General features: G+C 34.9%; 1 protein-coding gene across 1 annotated transcript in view; it reads left to right on the top strand.

Annotated features, from left to right (window-relative positions):
• The window catches only part of ADAMTS20 (ADAM metallopeptidase with thrombospondin type 1 motif 20), a 202,123-nt gene extending 201,112 nt beyond the window's left edge, over nucleotides 1–1,011 (top strand). The window contains exon 39 of the mRNA XM_046012763.1: nucleotides 878–1,011. Within this exon, the coding sequence (XP_045868719.1) occupies nucleotides 878–967 (90 nt within the window). The 3' untranslated portion in view covers nucleotides 968–1,011. The remainder of the gene's footprint in view (nucleotides 1–877) is intronic.
• Nucleotides 1,012–21,558: the final 20,547 nt, after the last annotated feature.

The following is a 21,558-nucleotide window of genomic DNA, read 5'->3' as shown; positions in this document are numbered from 1 at the left end:
AAGGAATCAAGAAAGAATTTCTGTTCCACTGCTCTCACCAGCCTCTGTCAACCTATTCCTCAGTGAACAGCTTTGCTTTTCTTAAAACAAAACAAAACAAAACCCAAAAAACAAAAACACACAAAACACCGAAAACTCCCTCCTTAGTTCTTTTCTAATTACAATTACTGCTTTCAGTCCAGTTTTCTCCCCCCATTTTATCACAAACTATATACTTCAAGCTGTGTTTCTAAGGCTTCCATGAGATGTTTGAGGTTAACGGGGGAGAATATGACTTGTATACAGTTAAGGGCATGTTTGTATATTTCTTATTTAGCCTATGAGAATCTTATATAAAATCATATAAATATTGGGGGCGCCTGGGTAGCTCAATGGGTTAAAGCCTCTGCCTTCGGCTCAGGTCATGGTCCCAGGGTCCTGGGATTGAGCCCCGCATCGGGCTCTCTGCTCAGCAGGGAGCCTGCTTCCTCCTCTCTCTCTCTGCCTACTTGTAGTTTCTGTCTTTCAAATAAATGAATAAAATCTTTAAAAAAGATCATATAAATATTGGACAGCAAATTGGGAGAGGTTTTTAACAACCTGACTGAAGCAAATACACCTCGATGAAAAATACGTGGATTGAGATGAATTGTCTAAATTATAATGTGGTTTATAATTGTCAGTAGCTAATCTGAATCTCAGATTATCTGATTCCCATGACCACCAATTTCAACTAATCCTGAAGTGGTATGATCTTTGACCTCAAATGTAATTGTTATAGGAAACTTTGGCTAACGATTTCTGCTGCATGATTTAAAACATTTGCTTTTTCTGCCTATGTACACAGATACCAGCTTTTGCCCAATTCTCCTATATTTCTGCCTCTTCCTATTTTCAGGATGGAACCAAAGTCTACGGCAGATGTGGAGGATTCTGTGGGAAGTGTGTTCCTCACATGACTACTGGTCTCCCAATTCAAGTCGTATGAACATTCAGAAGTGGGAAGTATAAGGAGATATTCTTTGGAATATCTGCAAATAACTGGTGCTCATTTCTATACTCCTCCCTTCCCGAGATTTCCATGTCCAAAATGTCTGTGCTTTTTTTTTTTCAGGGTGCTCATCAGGGAATCAAATCACTGCTTACTTTTTCCAAAGCCTTCAAAATAAACTTAACAGATATATGACTCTAGTTAGGAACTTTTTAAAAGGACAAAATAATTTATGGTATAATATACAGACATATTTGAATGAATTATGCCAAAATAATGTTGTTAACAAACAGCTTGCACTGGATCACAGTGACATTATGCCTATAAACACACATATAAATCGTTACTCAGTGTTGTCCTGTACAGTGAATGTTTATTCTGCTTGTTAAAATGGAGCAAGTAAAAATTAGGAAAATGAATTTATTTAAAACACCTAGAAACATTATTGAATCTGGCAGGTAAATAGCAAATCCATAGTCACATCAAAAGAGTACATAGCCGTTATACTTTCTACTGATACAGCATAGATACCTGTTTTATATTTCCTTCAATTTTAAATTGTGGGTTATGGTGCTTCTAATAAAAAAAAATCATCCTAAAAATGCAGTACACTTTATGTTAAAAATATATGCTTGGGCTAAATACTAAATATGAATATTTGTAGATATAACACAGAAAAAGATACGATATAGTTGAATTTTACTTAAAACACCTACCTCTAATTTGATTGTACTTATAAGAGCATTACATTGTTTTTATAATGTTTATATTCTGTCTCTATAACTCATATATGTATATATTTACTCTTAAAAATCTATTTTCTCAAAGTTATGTACTGTATTTTATTAATCAAGTAAAGGGAATTTTTAAAATTTTGAAAATCCTATTTTGGTAGACAAAATTATGTTTACATAAGGAAAATTTTTATTAGAGACGCTCAAGTTATTTTGTATCTGAGGTTTCTCTAACCCAAACATAAAAAAAATTATTTGTGGGCAAATTCTCAGGTAGTAAGAGATTTTTTCAGGTGAATAATTTGTATATTATATAATAATGTGATTTTAAAAGAATCACAGACAATATTTTTCTATGGCAACTTACTCTGTAAACCAAAAAATGAATCTACTAATAGATTTTTGCCAGTAAATAGTAGTAACTAGTTTTACCCACAATGTTTTTTCCCATCTATTATTTATTTTTTCCCAAACGTTTTTTTCCCCAAACATATGTTGTACCATATAAGGTACTAAAGCAATTTTGTGCCAATGTGGTTAGATAAGCATTTAGGGATCTCTGTATCAGAAATGAAGTATTTTGCACTATGTGCCTTAAACCAGTTACAATCATTAATACAAAATGTGTAGCATTTTCTAGAAGTGTTTTCATTTATAAAATCTTATGAACATTTGAACATATGAACGTCATAAAAGCTTATGAACATTTAAATAATAAACATACTTGTGTGATACGTTAGCATTTTGTTTTCATTTTTCTTATGTAAATAAAAAAAAGAATCCTTCACCAAAAAATTCTATAACCCTAAAGCCACTCCAGAAATTCAAAGAGTTTTTTATTCAAATTGTACAGTTGGAATGGAAATGGCTCGTGTCTGCTGTACACTCTTCTCATGGCAGAGGGAATATGGGCAGGAGGCTGACAAAAACTTGCGATGCTTTTTTTTTTTTAAGATTTTATTTAATTATTGGACAGACAGAGATCACAGGTAGGCAGAGAGGCAGGCAAAGAGAGAGAGGAAGAGAAGCAGGCCTCCTGCTGAGCAGAGAGCCCGATGCGGGGCTCGATCCCAGGACCCCAGGATCATGACCTGAGCCAAAAGCAGAGGCTTTAACCCACTGAACCACCCAGGTGCCCCACTTGTGATGCTTTTGAAAGCTTCTGTTTATATCAGGGATACTCATGTCATTGAATATATACTCATATTCAATTGGCCAAATGAAATCACACGACCAAATCCTAGTCATTGGGTCAGGGAAATATACTCTTCCTACAGGGGAGGATTGCTGGACACAGGGAACTGGGTGAAGACTTAGAATTCTCTCTTAAGGGAAAGGAACAGATTCAGGTAAACAATAATATGTTTTACCCTTCATCTTCAGCTTCCCCAGAAATTGTCAAAGTACTATCCAAAGCAATTAAATCAATTTAAATTACCACTGGTGAGGTATACAATTTTTAGTATATCCACATCTTCAATGGTACATGAATTTTCAGAAAATCTGATCTGCTGGGCTATAACATAGTATTGCATTGTTTGAATATTTATATTTATCTGATTACTAGATTGAATGGGGATTCTTTTATATATATTTTGCTATTAGGTTTCTTTTTCTGAGGGTTGCTTGACCATTTTTTATTCTCTTTGCCTCTCTTCACCCCCATCTTTCTCATACCCCCTTTCTCATACCCCCCACCCACTCCTCACTTCATGAAAAATAAAAAAAGAAAAAACATGAGGGAGTAAAGCATTTTATGTGAATGCAACTTAAAACATTTAAACATCTCTTATCAAAAAGCATGCTTTTGATTCTACCTTAAATTAGTTGTAAATATTAATATGCAGTGTATAATAATTTTCTATACTTGTTTGTTATTTAAGATGAAGCATTCTCTACATGTATTTTATCTATTCTCCCCACTCTTTAGTGAGAAAGATTTCCCTGCTCTTGCTGAAGGCCAGTCCCCCAACCTCTGCTCTTGATTTCTTGTCACTCTGAATTCTCCAGAACATTTCCCCAGAGATTATTCTCTCTCCTTCCCTTTCCTTTCTCTCTCCACGACTCCTTCTCTTCATCCAAAATAACACCGTGTTCACTGTTCTCTATTTTACTTTATTTTGTATTATTTTTTAAAAAAATTCTTGAAGTATAGTTAACTTACAATGTTTTATTAGTTTCAGGTGCACACCATAGGGATTCCACAATCCCAAACATTACACAGTGCTAGCCATGGTAACTGTAGTCACCACCTGTCACTGTATAATCCTATTACAATACTATTGACTGTATTTCCTAAACTGTATTTTTCCCCCTGTGACTTTCCTATTTTATAACTACAAGTTATAAAATATATTTCACCCATTCCCCTCCATCTCCCTGCCCTCTGGGGACCAACAGTTTGTTCTCTGTGTTTATGAGTCTCTTTCTGCTTATTTGTTCTGTTTCTTAGGTTCCACATATAAGTGAAATCATATGGTATTTGTCTTTCTCTGTCTGAAGTATTTTCACTTAGCGTAATACACTAGGTCCTCTTCTATTTTAAAACAAAAGTATGTCTCTCCCCCGTCACCCATCACTAATCACTCTTCTTCCTCTTATTTTCTGAGAGAAACTTCCTGAGAGAAACTGCTATCCTCATGGTCTCTTCATCTTCACCTTTTATACAAGCATTGGTCCATGATAACATGACTTGCAACCCTCAATATTTCATTGATACTGCTTTGACTAAAATCGCAATGAACTCCTAGTTGCCAAGCACAATTACATGTTCTGAATTGGGTTTTTTTTTTTCCCCGTTTAACATCTGAATAGCATTTGACAAGGGAGTGGAAGAGTTCTATGAAATGCTGTGATTTGTTTAATGGTCTAGTGTATGACCTAGCAAATAATGCATATTGTGCAGTAATTGGGGGCAGATTTATTTAAGTAAGTAATGTCATTAGTTTATTCTACTGTTCACATTTTTCTGTATTATTTTTCTAATTGCTGTATCAATTATTGAGATACAATTTTTAAAATTGTTGTGTCAATTATATTATTGATTGAGATTTTTTCTAATTGTAATATTGATTACTCTTTTAACTATAGTACTAATCATTATTATTCTATTAATATAATGCTAATATTGATGTTCTATTATATTAATATTAAATTCTTCAACTGTAACTGTCCCTTTAGTTCTGCCAAATTTTGTCATGAATTTAGAATCTCTATTATTAGGTATCTATATGCTTATAAGTGTTATGCCTTTTTGATGAATTGACACTCTTCTTGTGAAATGTTCCTATATATCTCTAATAATACTCCTTCCCTTAAAGTACATTGGTAGTGAAATATACATCAGCTTTCTTTTAATTAGCATTTGCATGATACATCTCTTGCGCTCCTTTATTCCTAACCAATATATATCTTTATATTTAAAATGTCTTTCATAAATGGCTTATAATTGTTCTGTGCTTTTTAAATTTTTGAATCCAATTTGAAAATTTGGTTTTTTCTTGAGAATATAAGGCCATTTACTTTTAATGCAACTATTAATATAGTTGGACTTAAGGCTACCATTTTCTTGTTTTATTTGTCTCATACATTCTTTCTTCTATTATTCCTCCCTTTCTGCCTTCTTTTGGATTAATTTATTATTTTTGTACTCAATTTTATATTTCTTTTTATGTATCCCCCTTTTCTTTTTTTTAGTGCTTGGTGCAGGAACTCCAATATATATCCTTAACCTATCACAATCTATTTCGAATGTTGTAAACCCAATATACATTTTTATATAAAATTTTGTTTTAGCCAAGTGTCTTTTAAAATAAATAAGATGTTATAAAATTATCTTTATATATATCCACATATTTATTACTTCCTGCTCTTTATTCTTTCATATAGATGTGAGTTTCTTTCTATTATAATTTCTCTCCAGCTTGAAGAAAGTTCTCCATAATTTCTTACAGTTTGAGTCTGCTGGCACAAAGTTAGCTTTCATTTACCTGAATGTCTTTAATTCATCTTCATAGTTTTAAACTATAAATTTATAAACTATGAATGTTGACATAATTTAAAACGTATAAATACAAGTATAGCACAAATACTTCCCATATGTCCTTTAACTGAATTCACTTATTTTTAACATTTTGCCACATTTGCTCCATCATTCTTCCTCTTTTAATATATACACACAGACATACATATACACAATATTATTTATTCTTGGTAAGTTGAGAGTAGATTGAGTATCTCATGACTTTTTATTCCATAATACTTCAGTAGGTATTTGTTAAGAAAACAGGTAATCTCTAAAATAACCACCATATAGTTATGAAATTCAGAAATTTCACCGCTTGATTTCTAAACAGACTTTAAAATACACTATTTTGGATCTGCTAATAGGAATGATGATTGGGTTGAGTGCCATGCTTCACTGGTTCTTCTCTCGTATTCTACTCTATCTTAAATGAAGTTATCTCACATTATTCTGCACTTTAAATGCTTGATTTTCTCTCAAGTCTGAGCTCAATGTGACCTTCTCCATAAAAGTTCCTGGGCTATTCTGTCTGGAATATTTATTTTACTTTATTTTATTAATATTTACTTATTTACTTTGAGAGAGAGAGGAAAGACAATTAGACAGTGGTGGGGGTAGGACAGAGGGAAAGGGAGTCTTAGAGTATGCCCACCCCCAGCTGAGCACAGAGCCCAACTCAAGGCTTGGCCTCACACTGAGATCACAACCTGAGCTGAAACTAAAAGTCAGGTGCTTAGCTGACTGACCACCCAGGTGTTCCTGGAATATTTTAATTTTAATTTTACATATATTCTTTCCCTTTTCTCCCTTATTATTTGCTACTTTGTATATGATTAAGGTTTTGACCACTCATCCTACCCATTCTCCAAAATTGTTATTTGAGTAAAAATGAGCACTTATTTATCTACTATTTTGTACCAGATATTGAGAAGACACTTTACAGCCTTACCTAATTCAGTCTTTACAACAACTGTAAGCAACACCACCATTTTACAGATCGTTTCATATGATGACCGAAACTTGAGCAAAGTGCAGATCTGTCCAAACACAAAGCCTTTTTTCACTCCACCTTATTATTTGCTTAAGGACAGAAACTAGCTTTGCTCTATTTTGAATCCTTATAGCAACTATCAGAATGTTGACTTTACAGCATAGATTTGATATTTCACTGTGAATAAATTAAAATACTCAAGAACTCAATTCCATATGAAAATATATGAGAAAATCTATATGAACCATAGTTTACAGATATTTAGTGTGATTGATATTTTAAAATGATGAAAAGACGTCCCAAGAATATGATCAGGAAAATACAGTTATTCCTAGAGAGTTAATCAGGCTCCACTGTGAAATTTGTGAGATCATCCTAGAAGTAAATATTGGCCACCATAAATACTTTTCCTCAAGGAATAAACTATGTAGGTCTGCCTTAATTTATATGTTTTAAATTATTTTAAAAAGACTTAGTACCTACAAACATTGGTGGAAATAGAAGATAGTAACATAATAATAAATTTGCAGTAACAACTCATTTACAATTGAGTGTAGGTTTGATAAATACAAAACTGTTTTACGATGCAAAGTAAAAACAGTTCTTTTTTTTTTTTTTAATTTTACATTTCTTTGTTGTCCCTCATCAGGATACAGTATATCTCTGCTCTTAGATATAGTTATTAGTCAACCTGGGTCATCCCAGCAACTTCTAATTTTTAAGCATAAGCATTTTTTTCAAACAAAGAAGACTGACTGTTTTCCTTAATTTTTTTCTCATAGTTTAGTTCATGTCTTTTAGTTGCCAAGTGTTTAATTAAAGGTAAACAAGAAGATTCCATTATGCATTACTTTGGTCACTTGTTTTTTTTTAAGATAACATGCTTATTTTTGTCACTTAACCTATTTCTTTTTTTCTGTAATGACTCATCTCCTTTATTTGAAATGTAAAAATTATTTACAACTGACAACAGTGGCATCTGCTGGCCACTTTTAACTATTTCTCGGTGGAAAAAGAAAAAAAAAGTCAAATGAATATTCCCCTGCAATTTTCTGGAGAGCTTGAGGAGCAAATCCTTGTTATGCACTGGGCAAACTGTCTTTGAGTTATTCCTAACACAATTTAACAGTGATACCTCTATCCATATCATATCTATATCTTTGTTATATTAATGTGCCTGTTTTCCTTTCGCTACTTCAATCTGACAACATTCTTAATGACATAAAAATCTTCCTTGGCCTCCAAGAACAAATAAAGAACTTGTTTTTGAATGATATATATATATATATTTGAGAATATTTATGATATAAAGAGAGGAGACCTAAAATGGGATCAAAGATTGGGGGATACCCCAGCTTTCTAGACTATAATGTTAGTAAGTAGTGTAACATTAAACTTTAGGCCTGTTTGGTCAGCTGTAAAGTAAGGGGTTTGAAATAAATAAATTCTAAGGTGCTTTTCAGCTCCAAATTTTGTATATATAATTTGTGTCTGGTACATTAGTTGGCAGTTATTCTTTGTTATATAGATAGAGCTATTTAGTATTTAATGTAAGTAAACCACACATTTCTGTGAAGGGGTAATCACCTCTCTACTCTTCCACTTTTACTATACAGAAAATGTTCAAATTAGCAAACAAAGCAAAGATAAACTCCTTTCACAGTTTAACACCCAGTGTTTCATGGTGAAGACCTAAGTTTTTGACATGCTCTGCTCATTTCTAGGGGTGGGATCTCCTAACAAAGCATGTGATACAAACCTCTATATTGTGAATTGTAAAATGGACAGAAAAAAATTGCCTTGCTTATTCTCCTAACATAAAGATTATGAGATCAAGTGAGCTATTGTTTGTGAATGTGTTTTAAGTAGTAGAATGTACTAAATTAGTGTCACCCTCTCATTTTAAATAGAGAAGATAGCTCGCAAAGTACTGTAGTGACTAGAAGGCAACTCTGGTGGGGGGGGGGGGGTCAAACTCCAGCTCTGGTTATGTATGCTCGGTGACATTGGGAAAAATCACTCAGTCTTTCCAAATTTCATGGTTGTAGTTACAAATTTGAGATATTAATAGTATTTTTCTCTTTTTTGCTAAAAATATTAATCTGTAAAATATTACCAGGTCATGCACTTAAATTGTTTTTTTTTTCTTTAGATTTTTGTTTGGTAAAATACACATAATATTACCACCTTAACTATTTTTTTTTAAGATTGTATTTATTTATTTGAGAGAGAGAGAGAAAGTGAGAGCATGGGAGGGGAAAAGGTCAGAGGAAGAAGCAGACTCCCTGCAGAGCTGGGAGCCCAATGCAGGACTCAATCCCAGGACTCCCAGGATCATGACCTGAGCCAAAGGCAGTTGCTTAATCAACTGAGCCCCCCAGGCACCCACCTTAGCCATTTTTTAAAAAATATACAGTTTAGGGGTACCTGGGGGGGGTTCAGTGGGTTAAAGCCTTTGCCTTCAGCTCAGGTCATGATCCCAGAGTTCTGGGATCGAGCCCCACATGGGGCTTTCTGCTCAGTGGGGAGTCTGCTTCCTCCTCTCTGCCTGCCTCTCTGCCTACTTGTGATCTCTGTCTGTCAAATAAATAAATAAAATCTAAAAAAAATTGTTTAAAAATATACAGTTTAGTAGTGTTCAGGATATTTATATTTGTGCAACCATTCATCTTCACACTCTCCATCTGATAAAGCAGAAACACTATCTGTTAATTAATAATGCCCTATTCAAGTTTCATCCACGTTGTAACACATGTCAGGATATCCTTCCCTTTTTTAAGGCTAATAATATTTCATTTCATGAGTATACCACATTGTGCATATCCATTCATCTGTTGATGGACACTTAGGTTACTTCCATGTTTTAACTGCTGTGAGAAATCCTGCTATGGACATGGGTGTACAAATATTTCTTTGAGACCCAGCTTTCATTTCTTTTGAGTGTATACCTAGAAGGGCAACTGATGGCTCATATGGTCGTTCTGTGTTTAATTTTTGAGGACCCACTATTTTCCATAGTGGTTGTACCATTTCATAATCCCACCAACAGTGCAAAAGGGATCCAATTTCTCTTCATCAACATTTATTTATTTTTGATAGTAGCCATAGACTATGGTGGTTTTTCTTTGTGGTTTTGATTTGTATTTCCCTAATGATTAGAAATTTTGAATATTTTTGTGTGATTATTGGTCATTTGTATATCCTCTTTGGAGAAATGTCTATTCAAGTACTTTGCTCATATTTTAATTAGGTTGTTTGCTTTTTGTTGTTGTTGAATTGTAGGAATTCTCTGTATATTCTGGATATTTGTCCCTTATCAAAAAGGCTGCATCAGTTTATAGTTTTCTTGTAGCATTATTGTTTGGCTTCAGTATCAGAAGAGTGGTGGCTTCAAAGGGGAATTAGGAGTCAGGAAGTGCTCTCTCCTCAATTTTGGGGGGAAAGTTTGAGAAGGATTGGTGTTAATTCTTCGTTAAATGTTTGGTGGAATTCACAAGAGAAGTCCTTGGGTCTGGGACTTTTCCTTGTTGAGTTGTGTTTGATTACTGATTCAATCTGCTTATTAGTTTTAAGTCTAATCAGGCTTTCTATATCTTTGTGACTTTGTCTTGATAAGTTTTGTGTTTCTAAGAATTTGTTCACTTCATCTAGGTTATCCAATTTGTTGGCACACAGTTGTTCATATTTTTCTCTTATAATCCTTTTTGTTTCTATAGAACGGTAGTAATGTCTCCATTTTCATTTTTGACCTTAGTAAGTCTTTCTCTTTTTTTTTTCCATTAATCTGGCTAAAGGTTTTCAATTTCATTGACATTTTTGAAGAAGCAACTTTTGTTTTATTGATTTTTCCCTGTTTTCCTATTACCTATTTTATGTATTGGTTCTCTGATCTTTATTTCATTCCTCCTGCTAGTTTTAATTTTAGTTTGTACTCTTTCTAGTTTTATAAAGATAAATTGTTGATATCCTTTTTTAATGTAAGTGTTTTAAGTGTAAATTTCCCTCTTAACACTACTTTTGCTATGTCCCATAAATTCTAGCATGTCCTATTTTCATTTTCATTTATCCTCAAATTATTTTCTAATTTTTCTTGTGATTTCTTCCTTTCTCCATTGGTTGTTTAAGAGTATATTGTTTAATTTCCACAAATTTGTGTTTTCCAGTTTTATTTCTGTTTTTGATTTCTAACTCCATCTCATTGTAGTCAGAGAAGACATTCTGTATGGTTATATGTCTTCTAAAACATACTAAGACTAAGTCTGTGGCCTAACACATTGTTTTTGCTAGGAAGTGTCCCATGTGCACTTGAGAAGAATGTATATTCTATTGTTAGGTAGTATGTTCCACGTATGTCTGTTATATCTAGTTGGTCCTCAAGTAACTTTTTTCTGGTTTTTCTATCCATTATTGAGAGTGGAGTATTAAAATCTCCAGCTATTATTGTAGAAATGTTTATTTTTCCTTTCAATTTTGCTAGTATGTGCTTTATGTATATCAATGGTCCGTTATTAGGTGCATAAATGTTTCGAATTATTATGTCTTGCTGTTGAAGTTCTTATTAATTATAATGTCATTTTTGGTCTCATATGCTTTTATATTTAAAATTCGTTTTGTCTAATATTAGTGTAGTCTCTTCTATTCTTTTTTAAATTACTGTTTCCATGAAATATCTTTTTCCATCACTTCACTTTCAACCTATTGGTGTATTTGGAGCTAAAGTGATTCTCCTATAGATAGTAGTTAGCATGAAAACAAGACAACATTTTTTTAATCTATTCTTCCAATCTCAGTCTTTTGACTGGAGAGTTTAATCTACTTACATTTAGAGTAATTACCGATAAGGACTTTGCTTATTTGTTATTTTTTCTATATACCTCATAATATTTTTGTCCCTAATTTCCTGTGTTACTGTTGTATTTTGTATTCAGTTGATTTTTTTTTTGTAGTGAACATTTTAATTCTTCTCATTTTCTTTTGTAGTATTCTATAACTATTTTCTTTGAAGTTACTGTGAGGATTAAATTTAACATCCTAAAGTTATAACACTCTAATTTGAATTATACTTAACTTCAAATAACATACAAAAGCCCGTTCTTTTATAGCTCCTTCCCACTACTTTCAGTTACTGAGATCAGAAAATTATATCTTTATACATTGTGTGTCTTGAAACATGACCTGATAATTAGTTTTTATGTGGTAGGCCCTTAAATCATGTAGAAAATAAGTGGAGTTACAAACCATTCTTACAATAAAACTAGCTTTTATAATACATCATTTGTTTACATTTACTGACATCTTTATCACTTCTTATGGCTTTGAATTACTAGCTAGTGTCTTTATTTCAGCCTTTAGGGGTCCTGTTAGTTTTTTGTCTTGTTTTTTTGTTGTTGTTGTTTTGTTTTGTTTGTTTTTTGCAGGCAGGTCTAATGGTAGCAAGCTCTCTCAGCTTTCATTTATCTGGGAATGTCTTAATCTCCCTCACTTTAGAGGACAGTTTTTGCCAGATATAAGCTTCTTGGCTGACAGGTCTTTTTTCTTTTAGCCTTCCATTTTTAGCCTTCCATTGCCTCTGGCTTCCAAAGCTTCTGATGAGAAATCTGCTCATGATCTTATTGAGGATTATTGGACATTATGAATTGCTTCTCTCTTCCACTTTTGATATTATCTCTTTGATTTTAGCTTTGAACAGTTTGATTATAATACATGTCAGTGTGGATCGTTTTAATTCACCTGGGAGTTTATTGAGCTTCTCGTTTTTTTAATGTCTTTCATCAAATTTGGGAATTTTTCTGGCCCTTATTTCTCTGCCACTTTCTTTTTTCCTTCTGGGATTCCACAATCTATATGTCAGTCCACTTGATGGGATCCCACAGGTCCTTTAGGCTCCATTAACGTTTTTTTGTCTCTGTTTTGTTTTATTTTTCAGACTCAATTTTAATTGTCCTGTCTCCAGGTTCATAGATTCTTCTGCCTAGTCAAACCTACCATTGAATCCCTCCACTGAATTATGGTTTCATAAATAGTATTTTTCAGTTCTAGAATTTCTTTTTTATTTATTTTTAGGCTTTCTCTTTAATAATATTTCTACTTTGTTTATACTTTGTTTTCTTGACTTTGTGTCATCCTTTAGTTCTTTTTTTTTTTTTAAAGATTTTATTTATTTATTTCACAGACAGAGATCACAAGTAGGCAGAGAAGCAGGCAGAGAGAGAGGACGAAGCAGGCTCCCTGCTGAGCAGAGAGCCCAATGCAGGGCTCAATCCCAGGACCCTGGGATCGTGACCTGAGCTGAAGGCAGAGGCTTTAACCTACTGAGCCACCCAGGTGCCCCCTTCCTTTAGTTCTTTGAGCATTTTTTTTCTGAAGATTTTATTTATTTATTTGACAGAGAAAGAGAGGGTACAACCAGGGTGTAGTTGCACAGGTGAGGGAGAAGCAAGCTCCCCACTGAGCAGGGACATGGGGCTTAATCCCAGGACCCCAGGATCCTGACCTAAGCCAAAAAGACATTTAACCCACTGAGCCATCCAGGTACTCCTCTTTGAGCATTTTTAAGAGAACTATTCTAAAGTCTTTATCTAGTAGATCTACCATCTGGTCTTTTTCAGGGGCAATTTCATGGGTTTATTTTTTTCCTTTGAATGGTCCATACCATCCTATGTTTTTTTGTATGTCTTACGACTTTTTTGTTGTTGTTGAAAACTAGTCATTCAAATTATGTGATAATTCTAGTGATCAGATTTTCCTCTTTACCCAGGGTTTGTTATTTATTTTTTTCTGTTTTGATTTTGATTGACCTAGACTGTTTCTGTGCCAAGGATCAGCCTGGGTGTAAATTTAAAGTCTTTTTAGGTCTTTTCTAAGTCTGTGCCTTTCAAAAGCAGTGTTTTTTTTTTTGTTTTTGTTTTTGTTTTAATTATCCTGCTCTTTACTATTTCCCAGAAGGAGAAATGAATTGGTTTTTTAAATCTCCTGGAAATTGCTTTGCCTGAGAATGAAGGGCTTGAAACAATGGGTGTATATGTAAGGGTGTGTGCAACAATGGGTGCCTCTCTCTCTGTATCTCTGTGATCAGGCGCAGCTCATATGCAAACATGTGTAGGGAGGTGGTAGGTGTCCTTCTTCCGTAACCTCAGGCCTCAGGGTAGTGGAGAGGCTTTTTTTTTTCTCTTCATATGTTGTTTCTAGTTAGATCTCCATGGGCAATCTGACCTAAATCTGATGATTTCAACTACTCAACACCACTGCTTGTATTCCTGACCTGTTCTAAATTAGGCACCACCCCTCACTTTGGAAATAATTACCACAGTCCAGTTTGTAGATTAGATTGGTCTCGCTTAGCACTTGCTGTTTCTGTCCTTTCTGACTCTACGCTTTCTCCTATTCATCTATTCTTTTCCCTTGTCTGATTTCTATTCCCTTTCAACACACCACATAATGAATGCAATGGTGTGACCTATTATAACACCATCTTAGAAGGTAATGCTGAGTGATTTCTCAGCAGCTTCATCCAACCTGGATGACAGAAAAGGATGATCTCAGGATGATGCCTGTTAAAGAGCCAGCCAAGCCAGAAAGTAGTCAACTTCTTTTGCATTAGCATAAAGACTACTTTTAGAGGGAGACATTTATCTATCCCAGGTTAGTATGCATTTTTCCTTTTGGTTCTGTCTTTCCATCATTTTATAAAAGGGGTCTTTTGAAGAAACCCTATTTTTCTTTGAACTAATAAAATATAAAACAATAATCTCTCTATATCTATGCCAGAGATGGCGGATACCAGGAAGTGTGCCAGGATTCTTCCACTGGGTACACTGAGTGAGCATTAATCATTCAAGACATTTCTACTAATCAGTCCAGATGTACCCTCAAAATTCTCCTTGGTATAGTTCCATGAGTCACCACTACCAATTTATCACATATGCCACATAATGGGATACCTCTCTGCTGTCTCTAAATAAGGTGCAGCTAGCCAGGAAGAACTGAATTTTCCAGAGCCTAGCTTTGTGGTCTAATTAGGGAGAGAAAAATTTCCCGAAGCCATTATGCATATATTTATAGAAACCAGCTCTGCCCAGACACTATGCTAAGAATGGTTATGCAAGTAGACACGTTCCTGCCATCACACAGTATGTAATTTGGTACATAGATTTTCAGAACCTTCTAATAAGGTAAGTAGTAGAAGTATTTTTGCCCGTGTTTTCTTCTGCTTCCTTTTTTAGTTAGGATTCACCATAAAATATATGTAATATGTAATATATATTATATACAGTATAATATATGTAGTATAATATATAGTAGTATATTTTATATATATATAATAGTATATTTACAATTTACTAAAATAGTAGTATATTCTTAAGGAATTTTACATCCATGTTCATCAAGGATATTTGCCTGCAGTTTTTTTGTGGTGTCTTTTTCTGCATTTCATAGCAGGGTGATACTGGCTTCATAAAATGAGTTTAGAAATGTTTCCTCCTTTTTTTTTTTTAAGAATATGAGAACGATGGGCATTAATTCTTTAAACGTTTAGTAGAATTCACCAGTGAGGCCATCTGGTTCATTGCAACGTTATTCATAGTAGTTAAGATACAGAAGCAACCCCAATGTACATTGACGGATAAATGGGAAAAAAAGATGTGGTATATAATACAATGGAATATTATTCAGTGTTGAAAAAGAAGGACATCCTACTATTTGCAACAATATGGATAAACCTGGAGGGCATTGTGTTAAAAGCCAGATACAAGACAAATACTACGTGATGCTACTTATATGAGGAACCTAGAGTAGTCAGAGAAGCAGAGAGTAAACTGGTGATTGCCAAAGGCTGGGGAGGGGGAAATGGGGAGGCAATAGTAAAAGGGTACAAAGTTTTAGGTATGCAAGATGACTAAATCCTAGGGATTTATTTATAGCATTGAGCCCATAGTTAACAATATTGTGCACTTAGGGGCACCTGGGTGGCTCAGTGAGTTAAGCCTCTGCCTTAGGCTCCGGTCATGATCTCAGGGTCCTGGGGTGGAGCCCCGCATGAGGCTCTCTGCTCAGCAGGGAACCTGTCTCCCCACCTCTCTCTCTACCTGCCTTTCTGCCTACTTGTGATCTCTCTCTCTGTCAAGTAAATAAATAAAATCTTAAAAAAAAAAACCCACAACAACAACAATATCGTGCACTTAAAAATTTCCTAGGAGGGCAGATATTATGTTAAGTATTCCTATCAATAATGAAAATAATAATAATAAATAGGACAGAAGGATATTTTTGGGTGTGATGGGTATATTTATGGTGTAGACTGTGGTGATGGTCTCTTGGATGTATACTTATCTCCAAACTAATCAAGTTGCATACATTTAATATATACAACTTTTCGTATGTGAGTCATACCTCAGTAAAGTGGTTCAAAAGATTAAATACCAAAATTTCATTTTTAATTAAAAACCCCATAAAATAAGAAAATAAAAACTACTAATAAACGCACTAAAGAAAGAATGATCCAAACTACACTCAAATACTAAAGTGAGTTAGTGCCCCTTGTTGACACTTTGAACCACTGTCAGTAGAGGATGCTGTTGCATCTTTTATAAAATGTTCTTTCAAAGAAAGCTTGCCAGGGCTGTGACCCTCTAGGAAGGGCAGGAAGGAAAAATGAAAGTGAGTTGCAGAGATGGGGACTGCCTGGTGAAAATGATTCATGCAATTTGACTTCCTGCTGAGCAAACAGCAAGGACTGAAAAAGCCATGAAAACACTCGGGAAATTATAAGCAGATGGAGGCTTTGGTGCCAAAACTGTCCCGAGAATAATACTCTAAGATGATTTTAAAGACAAGGAAACTACATAATTGAGGTACTTGCACACTGCTATCTCCTTCAATATATGATTTAGTCATCATAAGAGTTGACCATTCCTGGTTTTTTGGAAGCTTGAACTTAATTAAACAAAGTTGTTCGAACATGGGTTAGCACGAGTTTTGATTTACTCCACTGCTTTTTGACTTTTGGGGAAGGTCAAGTGCATGTAGTCAAGTTTGCAGCATTTTGCCTAGTGGCCCAGCTTATATATTTCACTTATGCAGGGCGATGTGTCTTGGACTATGTTTGCAAAAAAAGAAGACAAGTCATTGACACAGGTACTTGAATAGGGCCGGAACACCCTCAAGGTGGCACAGTTATGATTATAAGGCGTGTAGGAGCAGGCACCTATTGGCGGGGACTGAATACCAGTTCTGCCCTTCTCTAGCTTGTTATGTGAGTTTGAACAAGTTGTTTCATCTCTCAGAACCTCTCTTTGTTTGTAAATTATTCACCATTATGGTTTACATGGAGTAAATCCTCAATACGTCTTAGCTATTATTTCTAAATTGTTTTTGTGATCTCGTTTGATTTTCCTAATAGTTAGAAAGTGGATGGAGAAAGTATTTTTGTCCCCACTTTAAAGATGAAGAAAAGGAGGCTTGGAGGGCTTGAAATTGCATGCTGATAATCCCACACCTAGTAAGGAAGACTGAGTTTCCAATTCATTTTTGTCTGAAGTCAAAAGCCATGCTTTTTTTTGCCTTTTTTTTTTTTTTTTGAAGCTACCCAAGTGCTTCTGGTATAATCATTGATGAGCATGAAAATCATCTGTGGATCCTGGTGAAATGCAGCTTCCGATTTAGTGGGACTGCAATGGGGTCCAAGGTTCTGCATTTCAAACCGTTTCTGTTGTGACCATTAAGTCAGCAGCATCTCCTAAGAGCTAATTAGAAATAAGAATCTTGACATGAGACCCTCTGAATCTGAATCTGCGGTTTTTTTTTAAAGACTTATGGGGGGGGGGGGTTGGATTATGTCCACATATGAGTAGGAGGAGGAGCAGAAGGTAAGAATCTTCAAACAGACTCCCTGCTGCGCTCCGAGCCTGACCAGCTGGGACTCCATTTCAGGACCCTGAGATCATGACCTGAGCCAAAGCCAAGAGTCAGCCAGGAGCCCCTCGAATCTGCATTTTAACAAGATCCCTGGAAGATTAATTTGTTGAAGTTTAAAAAGCACTGATGTGGAACAGGAGTCAGTAAACTCCTTCTGTCAATGGTCAGTGGTCATATTTTAGCTTTTGCAGTCTCTGGTGATTCCCTTTCACAAGCAAATCTTCCATGTTCAGGTTTAATCCACACTTCCTGCTCTATGAAGGCAGAGTGGTGTTTGATGAATTAAGGTCTCAACACGGGTACTCCGTTATTCCCTGAACAAGCCCTGTAAACGTCAAGGTTCTCAATATTTGCCTGACAAGTTACCTACCAGTGGCAAAAACACCTAAGTCTGTGGCGACTAAGATTCTGAGTGGAAATGTCTGATATCATATGAGTTTTAATGACCATTTTATGATGCCTTTTTGTAAATTTAAGTACACCACAAATATACTAAAATGAGAATCTAAAGCAACAGTGTTCATAAGAACAATATGGAACTCTTGATAGAACACGGGGGGGGGGGGTGCACCTGGGTGGCTCAGTGGGTTAAAGCCTCTGCCTTTCGCTCGAGCCGCATCGGGCTCTCTGCTGGGCAGGGAGCCTGCTTCCTCCTCTCTCTCTCTCTCTGCCTGCCTCTCTCCCTACTTGTGATCTCTATCTGTCAAATAAATAAATAAAATCTTAAAAAAAAAAAAAAAAAACACAGAGGGGGTCTACCCCAAGAGCTGGTTGGGAGTCCTGGGGTAGACCCAAGATTCCTCCTCTGAAGCCTGCTCCACAGGAGATCCTGAAGCATCTTGGGAGATCCTGGCCTTGGCCGATCTAGCTGAAACTGGATTTGGCACCCGTGATAGAAGAGTTTGAATGAAGTCTCGGGAAAAATTGGCAGTGGAATTCGGAATGATGACCTTTTATTTTGGTGATTCAATCAGTCCATTTATCTCACAATTGCTGGATGTATCCACTAGGGGTCACAATTGAGTCTATAGCAAAGCCAAATTACTATTGGAGCAATGGTTCTCATACCTTTTGGGTTGATCTCTTCAAAATCTTAAAGATTAGTGAAGACTCCAAACAGTGTTGGTTTAGGTGGGTTTATATCTACTGACATATATGATACCAATATATCTACTGATATATATGTGTGTGTGTATATATATATAATTATATATAATAATATAATTATAACATTATAAGTATATATTATAATATGATTATAATATAATATATAATATATAAAATACATATAATTACATATATAATTAGTAAAGTGACGACTTAAAATACATTGTCAATTATAATAAACCATGACATGTTAATATAAATAATGTTTTTATGAAAAATAACTATATTCTCCAAAAATGTTATTATTGGGAAGAATGGTATGTGTTTATGTTTTTATAAATCTCCTTAATGTCTGGCTTAAGAAAAGACACCTAGATCCTATATCTACTTCTGCATTCAATCTTTTGTGATGTCACACATTGTGGAAAACTCCACAGTAAACTTGTGAGACGATGAGAATGACAATGGCTATTAAAGTCGTAGTATTGTAATGAAAATAATTTTGACATGTAGATTCTCTGAAAGTCTTGCAGAGGCCCCCAGGGTTCCCTAGACCACACTCTGAGAATGTAACAAAGATAATGCCAGGATTTCACAGGCTGGGGAAAAAAAGTCCAGCCTGTGTATTTTAGCATTCTCAGACCTTCACAATCTGTTTGCAACCATCCTAATACTTAACCTCCCATTTCTCTACTACCTGAACTGTGTAGACCAATTCTATTAATCTTCCTGCTCTTGAGTCTCTGCTCTTGTATTCTTGTGTCTCTTCTTATTTTAGTTCCTCTCACTGAATTACCCTTTGTCAAATCTATATCCTTACTTTATTAAATATAAGATTTTCAAACTTGAACTTTCTCTATATAGAACAAGTCTGAAAAATATTTTTCAGAAATATCTTTCTTGCTTTGCTCCCACTGCTCTTGGGTTAAATGATGTCCTCAATACTGATTTCTATTCACTTCACGATAAACTCTATTTCCCTTTGCTAAACTCAAAGTTCTTTAAGGATGCCTTTGTACACCAACCACACTTAATGCATGTTTGTTTGTTTGTTTTCTGAATGTGGTTGCCAGCCTACTTTAATGAGTGAATAAAAGAAACACATTGACTTTTTTAATATGAAGATGCTGATACTTAAGTATTTTATTTTATTTTATTTATTTTTTTTTTGGAGTTGTAAGAATTATTTATATGTTCTTAATATAGATTATTTATCAACATATGATTCACAAATATACTCATTTTATGGCTGTCTTTTTACTTTCTTATGGTGCCTTTTGAAGAACAAAATGTTTACCTTTTGGTGAGGTCCATTTTATTACATTTTTAATTTTTTTATAGCTCATACTTCTGGTGGTCTAAGAAATCTTTGCTTGACTCCAGGTTACAAAGATTTTCTCCTGTAATTTTTTAGAAATTTTAGCTTTTACATTTTGACGTATGTTCCACTGGAGTTGATTTTTGTTTATGATATGAGGTAAGTGTCTATGTTCATTTTTTTTCATGTAGATATTCTCCCAGCACCATTTATTGAAAATGCTATTTTTTTCTGTACAGAATTGCTTTGAACCTTGGTCAAGGTCAATTGACTACATATGTGGAAGTTATCTCTGGACTTTCTATTCTTTTACTTTGATCTATATTGCCTGTTTTTAGACCAAACCCATGCCATATTGATTACTGTAGTTTATTAGTATGCTTTGAAATTGGGAAGTTTTTTTTTGCTTTTTAAATATGGATTGCCTATTCTAGATCCTTTATATTCCTGTATAACTTTAAGGATCAGCTTGCTATTTTTATAAAAATAAAAGCTTCTGAGATTTTGATAAGAAATGTGTTGAATCCAGTGATCAATTTGGAGAGAATCTTAATAATGTTAGGACTTCTATAAAAATGGAATATCTGAAACTTGTTATTTGCAATTAAAGTTTTGCTTTTTACTTTCTTTTTTTTTTCCATTTTATTTATTTTTTCAGCGTAACAGTATTCATTCTTTTTGCACAACACCCAGTGCTCCATGCAAAACGTGCCCTCCCCATTACCCACCACCTGTTCCCCCAACCTCCCACCCCTGACCCTTCAAAACCCTCAGGTTGTTTTTCAGAGTCCATAGTCTCTTATGGTTCGCCTCCCCTCCCCAATGTCCATAGCCCGCTCCCCCTCTCCCAATCCCACCTCCCCCCAGCAACCCCCAGTTTGTTTTGTGAGATTAAGAGTCATTTATGGTTTGTCTCCCTCCCAATCCCATCTTGTTTCATTTATTCTTCTCCTATCCCCCTACCCCCCCATGTTGCTTCTCCATGTCCTCATATCAGGGAGATCATATGATAGTTGTCTTTCTCCGATTGACTTATTTCACTAAGCATGATACGCTCTAGTTCCATCCACGTCGTCGCAAATGGCAAGATTTCATTTCTTTTGATGGCTGCATAGTATTCCATTGTGTATATATACCACATCTTCTTGATCCATTCATCTGTTGATGGACATCTAGGTTCTTTCCATAGTCTGGCTATTGTAGACATTGCTGCTATAAACATTCGGGTACACGTGCCCCTTCGGATCACTATGTTTGTATCTTTAGGGTAAATACCCAGTAGTGCAATTGCTGGGTCATAGGGTAGTTCTATTTTCAACATTTTGAGGAACCTCCATGCTGTTTTCCAGAGTGGTTGGACCAGCTTGCATTCCCACCAACAGTGGAGGAGGGTTCCCCTTTCTCCACATCCTCTCCAGCATCTGTCATTTCCTGACTTGTTAATTTTAGCCATTCTGACTGGTGTGAGGTGATATCTCATTGTGGTTTTGATTTGTATTT

The sequence above is a fragment of the Meles meles genome, chromosome 7, assembly GCF_922984935.1.
Source record: "Meles meles chromosome 7, mMelMel3.1 paternal haplotype, whole genome shotgun sequence".
In the NCBI taxonomy this organism is placed as follows: domain Eukaryota; kingdom Metazoa; phylum Chordata; class Mammalia; order Carnivora; family Mustelidae; genus Meles; species Meles meles.
Note: the sequence above shows the minus strand (reverse complement) of the source record. Positions and strands in the feature narration are given on the sequence as shown.